At 38.4% G+C, this 16,251-nt stretch overlaps 1 protein-coding gene across 2 annotated transcripts in view; it reads left to right on the forward strand.

The window, feature by feature from the left end:
* AATF (apoptosis antagonizing transcription factor) overlaps positions 1–16,251 on the forward strand; it is a 98,670-nt gene that overhangs the window by 54,676 nt on the left and 27,743 nt on the right. For both annotated transcript variants that reach the window (XM_063111796.1, XM_063111797.1), the window contains exons 9-10: positions 6,639–6,706; positions 8,536–8,616. In XM_063111796.1, the coding sequence (XP_062967866.1) occupies positions 6,639–6,706; positions 8,536–8,616 (149 nt within the window). The remainder of the gene's footprint in view (positions 1–6,638; positions 6,707–8,535; positions 8,617–16,251) is intronic.

A 16,251-nucleotide genomic window follows, 5' to 3' on the forward strand; every position in this document is an offset into this window, starting at 1 on the left:
GGAACTGATTGTGAGGAGTGTCAGTGTTTAATGGCTGGGTAGAGGAACTGGCTGAATATGGAGTAAAACCAGAGAGATGTCTCAGAGATGCCAAGAAAAGAAAGTTTCAGGAAGATGACAATGTCCAGTGTCACTTCTGCTCCACGAGGTCTAAAAGGATGAGTAGTGACAAATGCTTGTTAGATATAGAGATCTCGAGACCTTAGCACAGGTTGTTTCAGTAGAATAATGGAAACAGAAATATTAGGTGGTAGAGCAGGTAAAGGAGTGAGCAGGCAATGTGGAAAAGAAACAAATAGTTACCTACGGGGAGTGGATCTTTTGTGCCAGTTTTATGCTATAGGCATATACAGTAATTCCTTCCTAACTATTTGAAATTATAGTACATGCAATTCATTTTTAATACTTCAAATAGGGCATATAAAAATTTGCAAGTGACTCCTTTTGGGGATAATTTGAAAGACTGGGGAGTTGAGAACAAAAAGATGTGGTAAAGCAGGAAGCAGAACAGAAATAGTACATTTTCACTAAGAATTCTTGTGGGAGCAAGAGAAGCGGGAGGAAGACTGAACCCAAACCTTGTGACTCTCAAGCATCTGTGGCTATGAACCATGGGAACACGAGAAGGGGGATCAAGAACTCTGGGTCGCACATTCAGAAAGTAAGGGAATATGTAGCCATAAAACCAAATGCTTTAAAAATTACTTGGCTTTTCGACAAGGGTACCAAGACAGTTCAGTGGGGAGAACTTTTCTGCTGCAAACGATACCATCAAGAAAGTGAAAAGACACTACAGAAGGAGGGTTGATAAGGGGCTGGTATCCAGAGTATATAAAGAATGCTTACAACTCAGTAACAAAAAGACAAATAACCTAATTTTAAAATGGGCAGGGGCTAGCCCCGTGGCGCACTCGGGAGAGTGCAGCACTTGGGAGCGCAGCGGCGCTCCCACCACGGGTTCGGATCCTATATAAGAATGGCCGGTGCACCGGTCCGGTCACAAAAAGACAAAAAAAAAATAAAATGGGCAAAGGATCTGAATAGACACTTCTCCAAAGAAGCTATACAAATGGCCAGTCAGCACAGGGAGATGCTCCACATCATTAGCTGTCAGGGAAGTGTGAATCAAAACCGCAAGGAGATAACACTCATACCTACTAGGATGGCTATAAGTCTATGTTTATATTATTATTACTAAACAAATGTTGTTCACAAGTGATGTGTATGATTGCATTTCCCTATGGATTTATTCTTTCCTAGATCTAATAATGCCTGATTTAAAAGATTTGTTTAGTTTTTACAAATCTATTGTTTTTCCCCATATACTCCAAATGCCTTGAATATACAAAATAACCTATCATTTCCCCCCTTCCTCCCATTTTTTCCCCCTCTGGAGACCTTACTCCTAGAGCTCAATGGGCCTGTGCCAGCTGTATTCTTGAAACTTGCTTTTGCTTCTTTTTTGAGTTAGACCTCTTGTTTTCTAACATCTTATGACTTTTTCTTTCTTGCTGTGTGCTGTCATTAACTGAAGCACATCTTCCTGTGAAAGTGTGCGGAAAGCAAATTGTTGAGTCCTTACATGTGTGAAGATATCTTTATGTAACTGTCATTATACTTGGTTATAACTTGGCTGTTTATGGAATTTACAGTTGGAAGTCATTTTCCTTGGAATTTTGAAGATATTGTTGCTGCTTTGCTGTCTGCTGGTATCTGCTATTGCTATTGAGATGGCCAATCCCATTCAGATTTCCATTCCTTAAATATAGGATGACATAGAATTTATTGTCAAAGCTGTGACACTTAAGGTGCTAGCCCGACAGAATGCTAGGACAACAGGCATAAACCAGGACTCTCTTGGGTAGACTGGAACATGTGCTCACCCTCTTTAGATGTGATCTGTTTTTCTCAACTGTTCAGGATCTTCTCTTTACTCTGGTGTTTTACATTTCATGATGATGTGTCTTGGCAAAGGCCCTTTTTCATTCATTGTACTATGTCTTTGTCAGCTTGTTCCTGTTCTTTGATTTTAGAAAATCATCATTATTATTATTATTACCTTTTTTTCTTTTTTTTTCTGACCAGTAAGGGGATCACAACCCTTGGCACAGTGTGGTCTGCACCACGCTCAGCCAGTGGGCACACCGGCCATCCCTATATAGGATCCGAACCCATGGCCTTGGCACTACCAGCACCGCACTCTCCCGAGTGAGCCATGGAGCCGGGCCCATCATTATTATTTTTTAAAAAATGTTTCCTCCTAGCCTTTGTTAGTCACGTATTTGACTTTCTGTATTGTCCTCTAATTTATTTCTTCTCTCTGAAATAAGCGAGGGGATGTTATCTTTTTGCCTTTTTATGTTATATGAGAGATTTTCATACATTTATCTTTCAGTTCTTCTATTGAATTTTTAATAATTTTGTTCTGTGTTTTATTTCTTATTTTAGTCTTTTCTCACAGCAAACAGCTTCTCGTGGAAGTGTGTCTTCTCTCCCTTCTCTGGAAATATTCATTGTGTTTGTTTGTTTGTTTTTAAGGTTTCTTTTGCTGTCTGCATTGCTTCCTTGAGTCCCTTTTTTCTCATTGTTTTGGTCTATGCCTGAGGCTTTCCTTGGATGTTGGTGATCCTTAACTGTCTGTTCATATTTAAGAGTAGGGCTTTAAAAAGTTTATTTAGAATCTCTGAAACCTGGGCAGAGCTTTTTGGCATAATATGCTGTGAACTACCTGCTTGGTTAGAGTACCATCAAATGTCAGAACTTATGTCTTGGTATTTGTGCTACTATAACAAAATACCACAGAATAGGCAATTCATAAAGAACAAAAATTTATTTTCTCACGGTTTTGGAGGCTGGGATGTCAAGATCAAAGCACTGGAAGGTTGGTTCAGTTGTTTGCTGAGGGCTGCTCTCCACTTCCAAGATGGTGCTTTGATACTGAGCCATCCAGAGGGGAGGAACACTTGTGTCCTCACAGGCAGAAAGTGGAGGAGCAAAGGGCAGACTCCCTCCATCAAGTCCTTTTACTTGATCACCTAATCCCATTTGTGAGGGCAAGGCCTGCATGACTCAGTCACCTCTCAAAGGCCATACCTCCCAATACTGTTGCATTGGGTACTAAGTTTACAACACATTAATTTTGGGGGACACATACAGTCCATAGCAACTTGGAAATCTTATTTTTGGGCAAGAGGGGACAACCATTCAGTTTTTTCTAGAAAAGACTCCTCTGCTTTCCTGCCTAGGAATTTATACAGCTGGGTGTTAGCATTCTAAAAATAGGGCAGGGGAAGGGAACAGACGGTCCCAGAGAGTGGTATAGAGCTTTTCTCTTGTACCACATCCAGCCTTCTTCTGTGCCTGATATCCTCTACTCTGGAGCTTCTGTGGTTCAGTTTTTCCAAAGAATTAAATTATTTTGCTTCCAGTGAGAGGAGGCGGTAGAGGTGGTTGGTCACTTGGTTGTGTGAGATAGTGGAGAAGGCCCAGGAGGTTCTGCCCCTCCTCCTTTCCCTGCCTTTGATCCTCACAGGGATTCTAAGGATCTACTTGGCTTCCACCCTCACCTTCATTTCCTCTGGCCACTTGGGTGATAACTTCCTCTTACTCTTTGTTTCCTTATTGCCTTGGAAAAAATTTTTAAATATTCTCTTATTAGTTCTCCCTTTCTCTTGTTTCTTGTGGGTTAATACATTTATTTTATTCCTCTGCTTTCTTTTAGAGGAGTTGAGAAGGGAGAAGAGATAAACTAATGTGTTTAATCTGCCATTTTTAACTGATTCTGGCATGTATTTTTCTAGTCAAAGTATTATAAATGTTGATTACATACTGAGTAATACTATCAATACTATTCTTCAAGAATGTTGTTATGGATTAAATAAGCTTTTGTGGACTGACCTGAAAACCTAACTACGTCTATGATTTTCCCCTAGAACTAGATACAATCAAGCCTTTCTGAGTTGTCTATATAGAGGAATTATAAACTAGGACAAAAATATTTGTCCTCTCAATTTTCCTAGTAACATAGAATATTACTTACAAATATTGTGTCATTGTCGTTGGGAAAAAAGCTCCAATAGCTGTAACAGAAACCTGAATCTTAGTGGAAAACTTTGTTCATAAAGTTAAGCTATACAAACAGAAAGGACATTGTTGCGGGGGAGGGAGGAGAGGAAGGCGGGAGGGAGGTTTTAGTAAGGGGCAACAATAATCAACCACAATGTATATCGACAAAATTAAATAAATAAATAAATAAAAGATTTTTTTTAAAAAGTTAAGCTATAAAAATTGAACTCAGAAGCAAAATTAAATTCTTCAACTGACATCCCTAAAGCTTCATTTTTCAGCAACTTTTTTGAAAGCAGTTTTCCTAATTAAATTTAAACCCAGTGATAGTGATAGCTGTGGGAAATAGTAATAGCCATGGGAATAGTTTGTCTAATTGTATTTTTTGTTGCTTTTTCATTCCTACCCTGGGCACAACAGATTCTTCTGAAATATTGGACTGAATGAACTAGAATTAGCCAAATAGACCAATAAAACATCTTCCTAATTATGAATGACTAAGAATGTCCATGCAAAGCACTAGGATAGTGAAAATGCAGCACAGAGTATGCATAGTACACAGAGTGCATGAAAGTAAAAGCTGTCCAACTTGGTGTTTGACTTGCAGAGACCACTGCAAGTGTAATAGATCTGCTGCAGTTGTGCAGCTCCAATTTCCAGCGTTCAGCAAGGGCATATGAGGCTGTCTTCCAGAGGATCGCCCCTGTTGTGCTGGGGCAGCCTTCCATGAGCACTTGCTCCCCAATGGCCATGACTGCCCCTGTCTCAAGGGATCTGAGACCATTAGGAAAAGCATGAATGGTTGTAGTAATCTCTTTTGTGCTTGGAACAAGTAAGGGCAATGAAATGCAGTCTTTTCATTATTTTCCTTCCCTTTTATTTTTCTCCTTCTCTTTCTTCTTCTTTTTATTATTATTAACCTCTACCCCCCATCACCTCCCCCAACCTCGCTTTTGACAGAACATTGACTAGGAACTAGAAGCACATTTTTGCTTAGCCTTAAGGGCAGCTGTTTACACAGTAGCAGCGTTACATAGGTTTACTATGTCGTATGTCTGTGTAACACTGGATTTGGATCTTGTATTTAGCTGCCAGAAGTGACTGTGATGAAGTAGGAGAGATAAACTGATAGATTGGCTGCCAGAAAGATGTTGGGAATCAATCAGATAAACACAGTAGAGAAATAGCTTGCTGTTTTCTAGTGATAATAAACCAGTAGCCTCTGGTCTCTGCATTTTTTAACGTAATTGCTGTGGTAATAATGCCCAAAATAAGTAAGTGAAAAAACATCATGGGAGGTTTTTTAATTGCGATTGAGATATCCTTTTCCCTTTTGCAATAAAGATTCGTCCTATGGAAGTGAATATTTTTATAAATTTGTTTTACTTCTTCCAGTGCCTACTTACACAAACAAATGAAAATTAGAAAGTGAACTACTTTCATTGGAATTTATTCCTCCTTCTGTGTCCTCCCACAGGCTTCAGCTCTTTAATGTGGTGAGATGTATATTGCTACCATGCCTTACCTACAAAATAATTGCTTATTTTTGTGAAGAAACAAGTTTTAAAATCAGACCTGTATTATTGACAAATGATTAGCAGGAACTAGTTTATTTTAGCATCTTCCCTTAGATTTTTCTCAGAAGATTCTTGGAATTTTAATTTCTGTTGCTATTTCTCTGCATAGAGCATTTCTATAGGAGAGATGCTATTTAGTTTTATTATTGTAATTTAAAACTGTCTTCTTTTAATGTTTAACGTTTAAATCCAATGCTTCTCTTCATCTAGGACTTGAAGATCCAGTGCAAATTCTTAAGTCTGTGTGAAAGGTATAGATTTAGACTTTGGCTACAGTGGAGTACCCAGGATTAAGAGGAAAGTAATTTAGAGTTCACATGGAGTTAATTGTATAGGATAAAAGACCAGTCCTCTGTGTTGTATTTGCAGTCTAAACAAAAGACTTTCTTGAGGTTCCCTCTTGAAATTTTTGTGGCTGCGAATACGGTGGTGTCATGTACTGTTAAGTCACTTAATAGCAAGCATGGTAGAGTAGCAGCTATGGAAAGTGAGAGAGTGAAGTCTATGCTTTTAATTTTATAAAAATAAAAGCTTTTGCCTGAGTAAGACCTTCCTGACTGCTGGAGGTTATAGTTCAGAAGTTAGCCTTGCACCATTATCCTGTTGGTGAGAAGCTGATGTGTTTTCCCTTTTGCCACATAGACCTTCCCACCTGACCTTTAAAGATTCTCCATTGATATCGATGGGGTGGACAAAACTAATCATAAAAACAATGAAGGAAATGTTGCACACTCATTGATCCATTTGAAATGAACTGCAGTACAATAAGTCTTCCAGATGGACTCCTGCTTTCAGCTATTGCTGTAGCCACCTTTTTAAAAATATATAAATATGAAAGGGTTAATGGGAATTCAGTCATGCTCTTGCCAATGGGGTGTCCCTTATTGATTGTAGTGTTAGAGCTGTCACTATACCATTCAGCATTTCTTCTGTGCCCTTTTAAAGTCAGTTGGTCCTGGAGATGATAACTAAATGTTGCTTTCCTTTTCCCCCTAGCTCCTTCGAGAACTCATAGAACGGAAGACCAGCTCCTTGGACCCCAATGATCAGGTGGCCATGGGAAGGTAATTTAAATATGGCTTTCTATTCAGGCCATCAGCCCATGTAATAGTTTCTCCCCTAGAGTGCCCTGAATTCTACCTCCAAGGCAGTGATTAGCCCTGTAATTATAAAAGTTAAGTGAGAGATAGTAAGAGCTAGAAAAATAAAGTGACTAATTGTTTATCCTATATTGCCTTAGTACAATTTGAAAAGAGATTACAAGATACCTGTGTGTTTGTTTTAGGGTTTGTCTTTCTTATGCTCTTTGCTCTCTGATTTGGGTTGTCATTATATCCATATCATCCTGCTGACCAGTAGATAAAAAGTAGCCACCCAAATGTGTGCTCTCAGGTGTCAGAATGTGCCACTGAGCACAACAGGTTCCTTGCTCGTAGTCGAATCTGCTTTGTTAGATTCTGCCCTAATTTAGACCTCTACCCCTTCAGTAAGAGCTTTAGCACGATTAGAAATGGAACGTGGCAGCACTACCCAGATGTCAGGGTAGAATGTAGAGAAGGAAGGCTTTTGTGTGTGTGCTTCATCCTGTGGTTGGAAAATAAAAAGGGCATTTAGAGTGTTACCTAATGAATAGTGTACATTTAAATAGCCATGAGCCACAATTTGCAAAAGCGTGAAAAGAAACAAAAGCTGCCAGTGCCAGAATGGGATTCTGGGCAGAGCAGCATCTTGAGGAAGCAATGAAAAATTTGTGTTGATGAAATTATTTTATTTGAGTAAAATATTATTAGAATTTTAGGTACGGTAGGATGTTGTTGATATTTTGTATATCTCTGGGATGTCATAGAGCTATTCACTATAAATTTAACGTGAAAGAGCAAATTGCATTTAAGTGGTGATTATATTGTACATTTATCTGAGTTTACAATAAAATAGATTGTGGTAATTAAGATTATATTAAGATTACAGTAATTGGATTTCCCTAGATTTTTCTTTTCTGATGTTTCGTTTTTGTTGTATAAATCAGGTAAGATGACTAGCTGCTGCTGCTGTTTCTTCTTTTCCTCCCTTTTTTCACATATTCGTTCATATGAGCGATTTATGAAGATTTTCTTAGCCCCGTATTTCTTATTTGAAAAATTAAATTAATTCCTTCTTATCTAAAGTGACTGCAGAATATGTGAATCTTGTTCGCATCTTGATCCAAACAAAGCAGCTGTAAAATTGAGACAGTATCAGAAATTTGAAGACTGACTGAATATTTGATAGTAAAAAATTGTTAACTTTTTTAAAGGTGTGATATGGTATTGAGATTATATTGGGGGGAAAACAGTCCTTATGTTAGCAACACATACTGAAATATTTATAGGTGAAATGAAAATTAAGTAAAAAAAAAAGACTATAAAACTAGTATCAGTAGTAGATAATTACAAAAAAATTAGCAAAAATTGGAAAGCACAAAATAAAGCACTTAGGTATTAGCAAAGGGAAAATTAGATTTAAAGAATTCAGGTATTCAAGCCAACCGGTGGTTGCAACATTAGTAATAGAATATGCTGCACAGCTAAAACATTAAAAGAAAACCCAAGCAACTCTACTCAGTTTGATGGGTTTTCTTGCAGACTGGTAGATTTAGTGCTTGTCACAGCAAGTCCAAATACTAAGCAGCATTGTTAACCAAATTTGCTGTAGAATTTCCCAGCTGCCATTTGTGTTTACCATTGCACAAATTCTCTCCGATTAGTCACTTTGGTCTCAGACTATCTTGAGGAACTTGATGAAAGTTGATGATTTCTTTATTTTTAGGGTTCTTAGTGAGAAAAATTCCAATTTGTCAGTATATATAACTATTTCTGCTTGTGATGATGCATAACATCGCTTGTGAATTTCCCAGGCAGTGGCTTGCAATCCAGAAGTTACGAAGCAAAATCCACAAGAAAGTAGACAGGAAAGCCAGCAAAGGAAGGAAACTTCGGTGAGTTACTTTTTGGAAAAAATTTTTTAGTGTGACATTTTATATCTTTCCTCTTGCATTTTGTCTGTTATGTCATTTTTCTATTTCTTCTGATGATTCTGTTTTTAAGAGTCAGATAGATAACTAAAACAGAATTCAAGGGATTTTTTTGACTCAGTTTTTCTCATTCTAAAATTAGAAATACAGCTTCATTGACTTTTTGTTCTACTGTTGTGAATGGATGGGTGAAATAAAATCTGCATTTCCCTGAAAGAGAAATAATGAGAAAACAAAGGCAAGATAGTTGAAATATCTTGGTTTTAAAAAAATGATTTCTATAGAATATTTTAAAAATTTGGTTCTGGAATCTTATTAGGATAGGATTGCATTGATCCATTTTTTCATGTTGCCATACATGTACACAGTATGCTAAAAAGACATAAATGAAGGACTGCAGAGAATGTTAACTGTGCTTAAATTAGATGAGAAATATAATTTTTGTGAGAAAATAGAGAAATTTCTGACTCTGCAAAAATCACCCATCCTGTGAGCCCTTTAAGAAGGAGCTTTATAAAGATACAGACAAAAGGAGGAGCAAGAGCAGGAATTGGCATTGCTATAGTTTTAGGCTTACCTCCCTGGCAACTATATATATATATATATATATATGTGTGTGTATAAAAAAAAAGTGTCATTGCACAAAGCTTCAGCATCAAAGAAACTACTTGTAATTCAGGTGTACACTGAAAAAAAATTTTAAACTTGTGTTGGGACGGTTTCAGACAGATAGCTAATCCCATCTCCTTAATTAGAGCCTGCTTGTCATTAAATTCCTTTTAGACAAATGCAGATCTATCTCATTTTTGAGCATGAGAGCTGGGGACCTGAGATATAAGTATTTGGTGCCATTATTACTATCATTGTTGTTGCTGTCATTATTTCAAGACTGGGCCAGTCTCCTACCCTCCTGTGCATTTACTCTTCTTTACCTTTCTCCCCCCGCCCACCACAAGGATTTAAAGAAGAGTGTTACTAATAGTACTTTATAAGTGACCAGGCTGAGTGATTACCTTATTCTTTAATTTTGGGATCAAATTTTTCTCTAATACTATGCTTTTAAAATTAGAGCTTTGCAAGGCTATAAATGTTCTCTAAAGGGAGGAGCTCAGGACCTTAAGTCAAGAGACTTGGGTTCAAATCCCGGTTCTGTCTGGTTATATGATTTTGGTTGTTCTTTGTTCTCTGGGTCTCAATTTTTCCATTTACTAAATGGATACAGTAATCCCTACTATACAGATTTGGTGTGGGAATTAAGTGAAATAATATGTAAATGTCTGGTACATAGTAGACATTCAAAAATGTTAGTGTCTTTGGTTTCTCCTGTGTTTATCTATGGGCATTGCTATTGCAAATATATGCTCTTCAAAAGAATTGAGAGGAAACCATGCCTTTTCTACATTATTTTTTTTTATGAATTTTAAAAGTATTGGGGCAGGTAGCTATATTATGTGCCGTTTGAAGTCAAGAATTGTGCTGCTTTATTTTTTGAGACAGTTCCAACCTTATTTCCTTGTAGACAGTGGTTATTCAAAAAATGTTTTGGGATGATGATTATAGTAAAATTAAAATGCTATTACATAATGAGAGGAGGTTATAACTATAAACACAAGACAGGTTAAGAAATCTGGCTGAGTATTGGAGAAGTAAGAACTTTTCTAGTGTGGCAAATAACTCAGGAGAACATGAGTCAGTTGTTTCCCAAATCAAAATAAATTTATCAGAATTGTTATTTATCAGCTTGGAAGAAAATAACCAGGATTTTATTTTAATAGCAATGGCTTTTGTTATATTAATTTATTTTTATTTTATTTTTAAAATTTTATTTATTATTATTATTATTTTTTACATTCTAAGGTGCTGTGGAGCAGTTGTGGGGGGAGGGGGAAAAGGGTGGGGAATAGGGTGGGAGGAGGAGGAAGGAGGGGGAGGGTGTGGTCAAGGCCCGTGGCACCCCCCTCATTCCAACAGGGGAGCCCTGGGTGCTTCCAGTGGTGGCTCAGTGGTCATTGCTGGGCTGAATTGGTGTGGTGTGGCTGAGGCCCTCAGGGAGCAGCCCCCCTCCCCCCTGGGCTTAGGAGCCCAGGGCACTTCTGGACCTTCTAGGTTTGATAGGTGTTCTTTGGTGGTGTTAGACCTTTACTGATTAACATTGGAACTTTGATCTGTGGGTGTTTTGTTTTTTCTTTCAGTTGTGTGTTGGATTATTTGCTCTTCCCAGCACTTAAACTCTGCACTGGAACTAATTTGTCATCCTTTACTTACTTCTAAAATGGGGAAACTTCCTGTGGGGACCAACACTTGGGACTGTGGTTGAGGTAAATTGCTGCTTTGCTGCTGATTCCCTAGGGAAGGCTTTTTGTGCAGTTCAGGTTTTAATTGTTGACCTTTTCAGCACTTCTAGGTCCTGTGAGGTCTGGTACGCCTGGGTTGTGTGGAAAATCTGGTCTGGGCCTGAGTCTTTTTAGCAAACTGTACCCCCTGCAGTTTTACGTTCCTGACCAGTCTTCACTGAGTGGTTCTGCGCTGATTGGGTGGCGGATCACCTGTCCAAGCTGTGCCCCATGCTCTCCCGGTGGGTCCGTCTCTACCACCACCCGCACTCCAAACACTTCCCACGGGATGGGCTGTGTGCTAGTCCCTTGTGATAACTCACTTCCCTCTGAGTGGCTCCTTTTTTCAGTTGTCTGTGGCTCCTTGCTCTTATGTGGGTCCACGGGAACCCTGTTAGTGGTCTTGCTGGCCTCGGGGCCACCAAGGCCGTGTTCTCCCCTGAAGCCTCCAAGCAACTTCATACAAAGGGCACAGCTGTGGCTTTTGCCAGCTCTTGCTCTGTGCGCTCACCAGCTCCAGCCTTGAAGCAGCTGGGGTGGTCCTTTCTTTCTCTCGTTGTGGCTTCTCCTGCCTTCTTGCACTCCATAGGTCTCTCCTCCTTCTTCTCCTGAGCTCTAGTGGCCCCAGCTTGGCAGTCGTTGCTTTTTAATAGTTGTTATATTAATTTATTAAACTAACCTCATTAAACTGTTCATTAGAGAGAGGTATGTGCCAATGCAATCATATACCTTTGTTTTTATAGCATTTTGATACTGATTGAGAACCCCATATATCCAGAGGCATTAAAATCTTATTGTGGCAACAGAGAGGCAAGAGATAGTCTATTTAAACAGGGCTAAACATTAAAATATAAGAAGTGGTTTTAGTGTCCTTCACATTTTGAGAACCATATGAGATGCTGGATAAGACCTAGTCTGTCCTCAAGGAGCATATACTCTGAGAGGATGACAGACAGTAGTAGACAGTGACGCTGTGTGGTGGGTGCTACAGTAGAGATAATCCTGCCCCACGCTTGGGGAAATGCAGCCTTGGGAGACTAGTAAGAGTTAGCCCAGCCAAAGGCAAAAAGAATAATGTTTGCAAAAAACGTTTTCAGACTTGTGAGAGTGTGGAGCTCATTTTGGAAAGTGCAGTTAATTTGTTTTGGCAGACACTTAAAGTGAATGTGGAGGAATGGCAGGAGATGTGGCTGTGTGCACAGGAGAGTGCTAGATCATGGCCTTGCTAATAATTTTGGACTTAATTCTGTAGACTATAGTGAGTTGTTGAAAGATTTTAGGCAGAGGAATGTTGTCATAACATTTGCATTTTAGAAATTTAATTTTAGGGGTTCTGTTGAAATGGACTAGAAAGTTATGAGAGCAAGGGCTGGAAGGAATTGGAAATCATGGATTGAGAGACATTTATGCAAGCAAGTAGTTTGTACTTGTGCAGTCGCATGTGAACAGGTAAAGGAAAGGGAAGAGCTTAGAATGACTCCCAGAGTTTCAGAGGGAACTAGATAGGTTTTGGTTTTATTCACTGATATGTATGAGGTAGAGATTGCAAGGAGGATATCAATTTTTTGTTTGTTTGGGGGAGGATGGATTCAGTTTCTAAATATGTCGAATTTGATATAACCTTGAGAAATCCGAGTTTAGAGATAGAGTTTTGAGTCTAAAGAAGGATGTATAGGTGCTTATTAGTTGACAGTATGGAAACAATTCAATTGCTATTTTCCAAGGAGGGTATAGTGTGACAAGAATAGAATCCTGATGAATGTCCACGTATATGAGTTGCACAGAGGGGGAGAGAAGCCCATAAAGAATGCTGAGGAAGAGTGGTCATGGAGGTAGGAGGACAGGAGAGAGTGAGGTCAAGCAGTGAATGCAGAAGAATGTTTAATAAGGGGTCAGGAGTGCCCCATGCCTCAGATAAATCAGGTAGGGTAGGGATGTTTCATCTGTGATCACATTTCTGTGCATGAGGGCTGTTGATTACTAAGGGACTTTTCATAGTTGAAAGGCCTATAGAATTTTTGTGTAAACTTACTATTTTGACTGTTTTGTAAAAGCCTTTTGGAATCCAGTTGACGTGCCATCAAAAGGTCACGCATAATTCCAGCCATTAAATGTAGAGAAAATGGGAGGAATAGAAGATCACCACTAGGCAAACACCACAGTAATAATTTTTTCTGGCAAGATCCACCAATGGGTGCTAGAGTCAAAGGGCAAAAGTTTGAGGAGAAACAGTATACAGGTTGAGCATCCCTAAACCGAAAATCTAAAATCTGAAACTTTTTGAGGGCTGACATCATGTTCAAAGGATTTTGGATTTGGGGATTAGGGTTGCTCAACTGGTATTATTCTACAAATATTCAAAAAAAAAAAAAAAAAAAAAAGTCAAAATCTGAAATACATCTGGTCCCAAGCATTTCAGGTGAGGGATACTCAAACTGTATTTTCATGATCTCAAAGTATTTTTCCCAGTATATTTATCAGTTACAAGGAGAAAAATAGTAACTTTATAGTGGAGAAATCCAGCTGATACCACCTTAGCCCAGTGTTCAAGATTAACACCAGTAATAAGGCATATCTACATCTCTCTATCTTCAGTAGGAGGATGCAACATCATTTCTGTGGTATTCTTGCCAAAAATGCCTAATCGCAATCTCATCAGAAAACATCATACTGGGCCGACCCTGTGGCTCACTCGGGAGAGTGCGGCGCTGGGAGTGCAGAGGCGCTGGGAGTGCTGAGGCCGTGGGTTCGGATTCTCTATAGGAATGGCCGGTGCGCTCACTGGCTGAGCGCAGTGCGGATGACACCAAGCCAAGGGTTATGATCCCCTTACCGGTCACAAAAAAAAAAAAAAAAGAAGAAAAGAAAAGAAAAGAAAGAAAAAGAAAACATACTAATTCAAGTTGTGAGACACCCTACAAAATAACTCATCAGTACTTGTCAAGTGTCAAGGTAATGACAGAACAAGGAAGACTGAGGAACTGTCACATATTGGAAGAGTAAGGAGATTTCACAACTAGGTACAATGTGGAGTCCTAAGATTGGATCCTGGAAAAGAAAGAGGACAGTAGGATAAAAATTGGTGAAATTTGAATAAGGTCTGTAGTTTAGTTAATAGTATTGTACCAGTGTTGGTTTCCTGATTTTGATAATTACACTATGTTTATGTAAATTGTTAACATTAGAGGGAAACTGGGTGAGGATATGCATGACCTCTCTGTACTTCTTTTGTAATTTTTCTGTAAGTTTAAAATTATTGCAAAATAAAAAATAAAATGAAAAGTCATAAGGTCATCAGTGTTGAATTGGCTTAGGTTTGTGTCATCTCTACTCACCTGGCTCTCCTTTTGACCGTAAATGTGAGGATTGTGGTCAGGAGCAGAGAGTAATCTTTACTAATAGCTATAGTGACAGCTAACATTTATGGAGCTCTCACTGTTAGGCACTGCTAAGCAGTTTACATGCAGAAAGAGCACAGGCTTTGGAGCCAGACTGTCTGTGTTTGAAATCTGACTCTTCCACTTACTGTCCTGAAGATCTTGGGTAGGCTGCTCAGTTAGCTCAATTGGTTGGAGTGCAGTGTTATTTTTTTTTTTTTTTTGTCATTTTTTCGTGACCGGCACTCAGCCAGTGAGTGCACCGGTCATTCCTCTATAGGATCCGAACCTGCGGCGGGAGCGTCGCCGCGCTCCCAGCGCAGCACTCTACCAAGTGCGCCACGGGCTTGGCCCAGAGTGCAGTGTTATTAACACCAAGGTGTCAGGGGTTCAGATCTCCCTACTGGTGTGCTACCAAAAAAAGACCTTGGGCTTTACATCTGTGTGCTTCAATTTCCTTATCTGTGAAGGGAATATAATAATAGAAGTTACATTTCATAAGATTGTTATGCAGATTAAATGAGCTAATTCATGTAAAGTGTTTAGAGAAGATAAGTAACTTTACTCAGCGTTACAGAGCTAGTAACTAGCAAACTGGGATATGAACTAATTGATCTGATTGCAGAGCCTATGCTTTTAACCTCTGCTTGTTTCACTGGTGGGACCAGGTAGCCTACGCACGCACCAAAAAGACATCCTGGCTACATTAGCATCCTCCTAAAGGATTAAACTGTGTGTCTCAGGCTAGATAAGAATATTGTAAATAACTTCTTTAAATTAGACTTTAAGAACAGGTAGGATGTGCCAGCTGTTGTCACCGATACTAGGTCCCACCACTGAGCAATTTTGCTCTTTGTTTGTGATAGGTTGGAAAGATAAGATTTCCAGAAATGTTATAGCAAAGATTAACATTACCTTGTGGAAACAGCTTAAATGATAACAGGCCACTAGTTTAGAAGGCCTAGTCACATTGGTCATGGCAACTTGCTAATTGGGTGCTAGAAAATAATTTTTAAAGGAAAAATTTGGGTTTATGGAAATAATTATAATTATTGATTATCAGTATTTTACTCAGCATTGTATTTAAGTGGGTTTAATCATGATTTAATCAGACATCATAATGTAAATGAATTAAACTCTCGAGCCTTTAATAATGAGATATCTTACTGTGTTTGTCTATTTTTCCACAACAAAATCAGAGGTTTTTTTCTTAGTGTGGTTTGTAAAAAGTGTTATTTTTGTTCTTGCTTTTTTTTTTTTTTCCCGTGGGTGGCTGGCCATCTGAACTCTCGATCTTGATGTTATAACACTATTCTAACCAACTGAGCTAACCAGCCAGCCCTAAAATGTGTTATAATACCAGAACATGCACCCTATCCTCAGCAGCACTGAGATTAGGTAAAATGTATTGCATTTAGTACACATTACTAAATTTTCTTCAATCTGATTACCTCTTTTTTGCGGGGGTGCAGCTGGCCAGTTCTGGAATCTGAACCCTTGACCTTGGTGTTATAACACCACACTCTAACCTGATTAATTCTTAAAGGTTTCTTTCATCATGTAGTTAATAGTTACTGAATATATTATATTAAAGTTTAAAGATATTCTACAGAGTAGTGCCATCCAATAAAAATGTTACATATGTAATTTTAAATGTTCCAGTAGACACATTAAAAAAGAAAGAAGAAACAGGTAAACTTAATTTTTCTAATATATTTCATTTAACCCAATATATTGAAAGTATTGTTTCAACAATTTATTATTTTAAAAATTATTAATGGTAAATATTACCTTCTTTTTTGTGTCTCAAGTCTTTAACATTTGGCATGTATCTTATAATTACTGTACATTTCAATTGAGACTAGTCACATTTCACTTAACAGTTTTAA

This window comes from Cynocephalus volans, chromosome 10 (assembly GCF_027409185.1).
Source record: "Cynocephalus volans isolate mCynVol1 chromosome 10, mCynVol1.pri, whole genome shotgun sequence".
NCBI classification, from domain to species: Eukaryota; Metazoa; Chordata; class Mammalia; order Dermoptera; family Cynocephalidae; genus Cynocephalus; species Cynocephalus volans.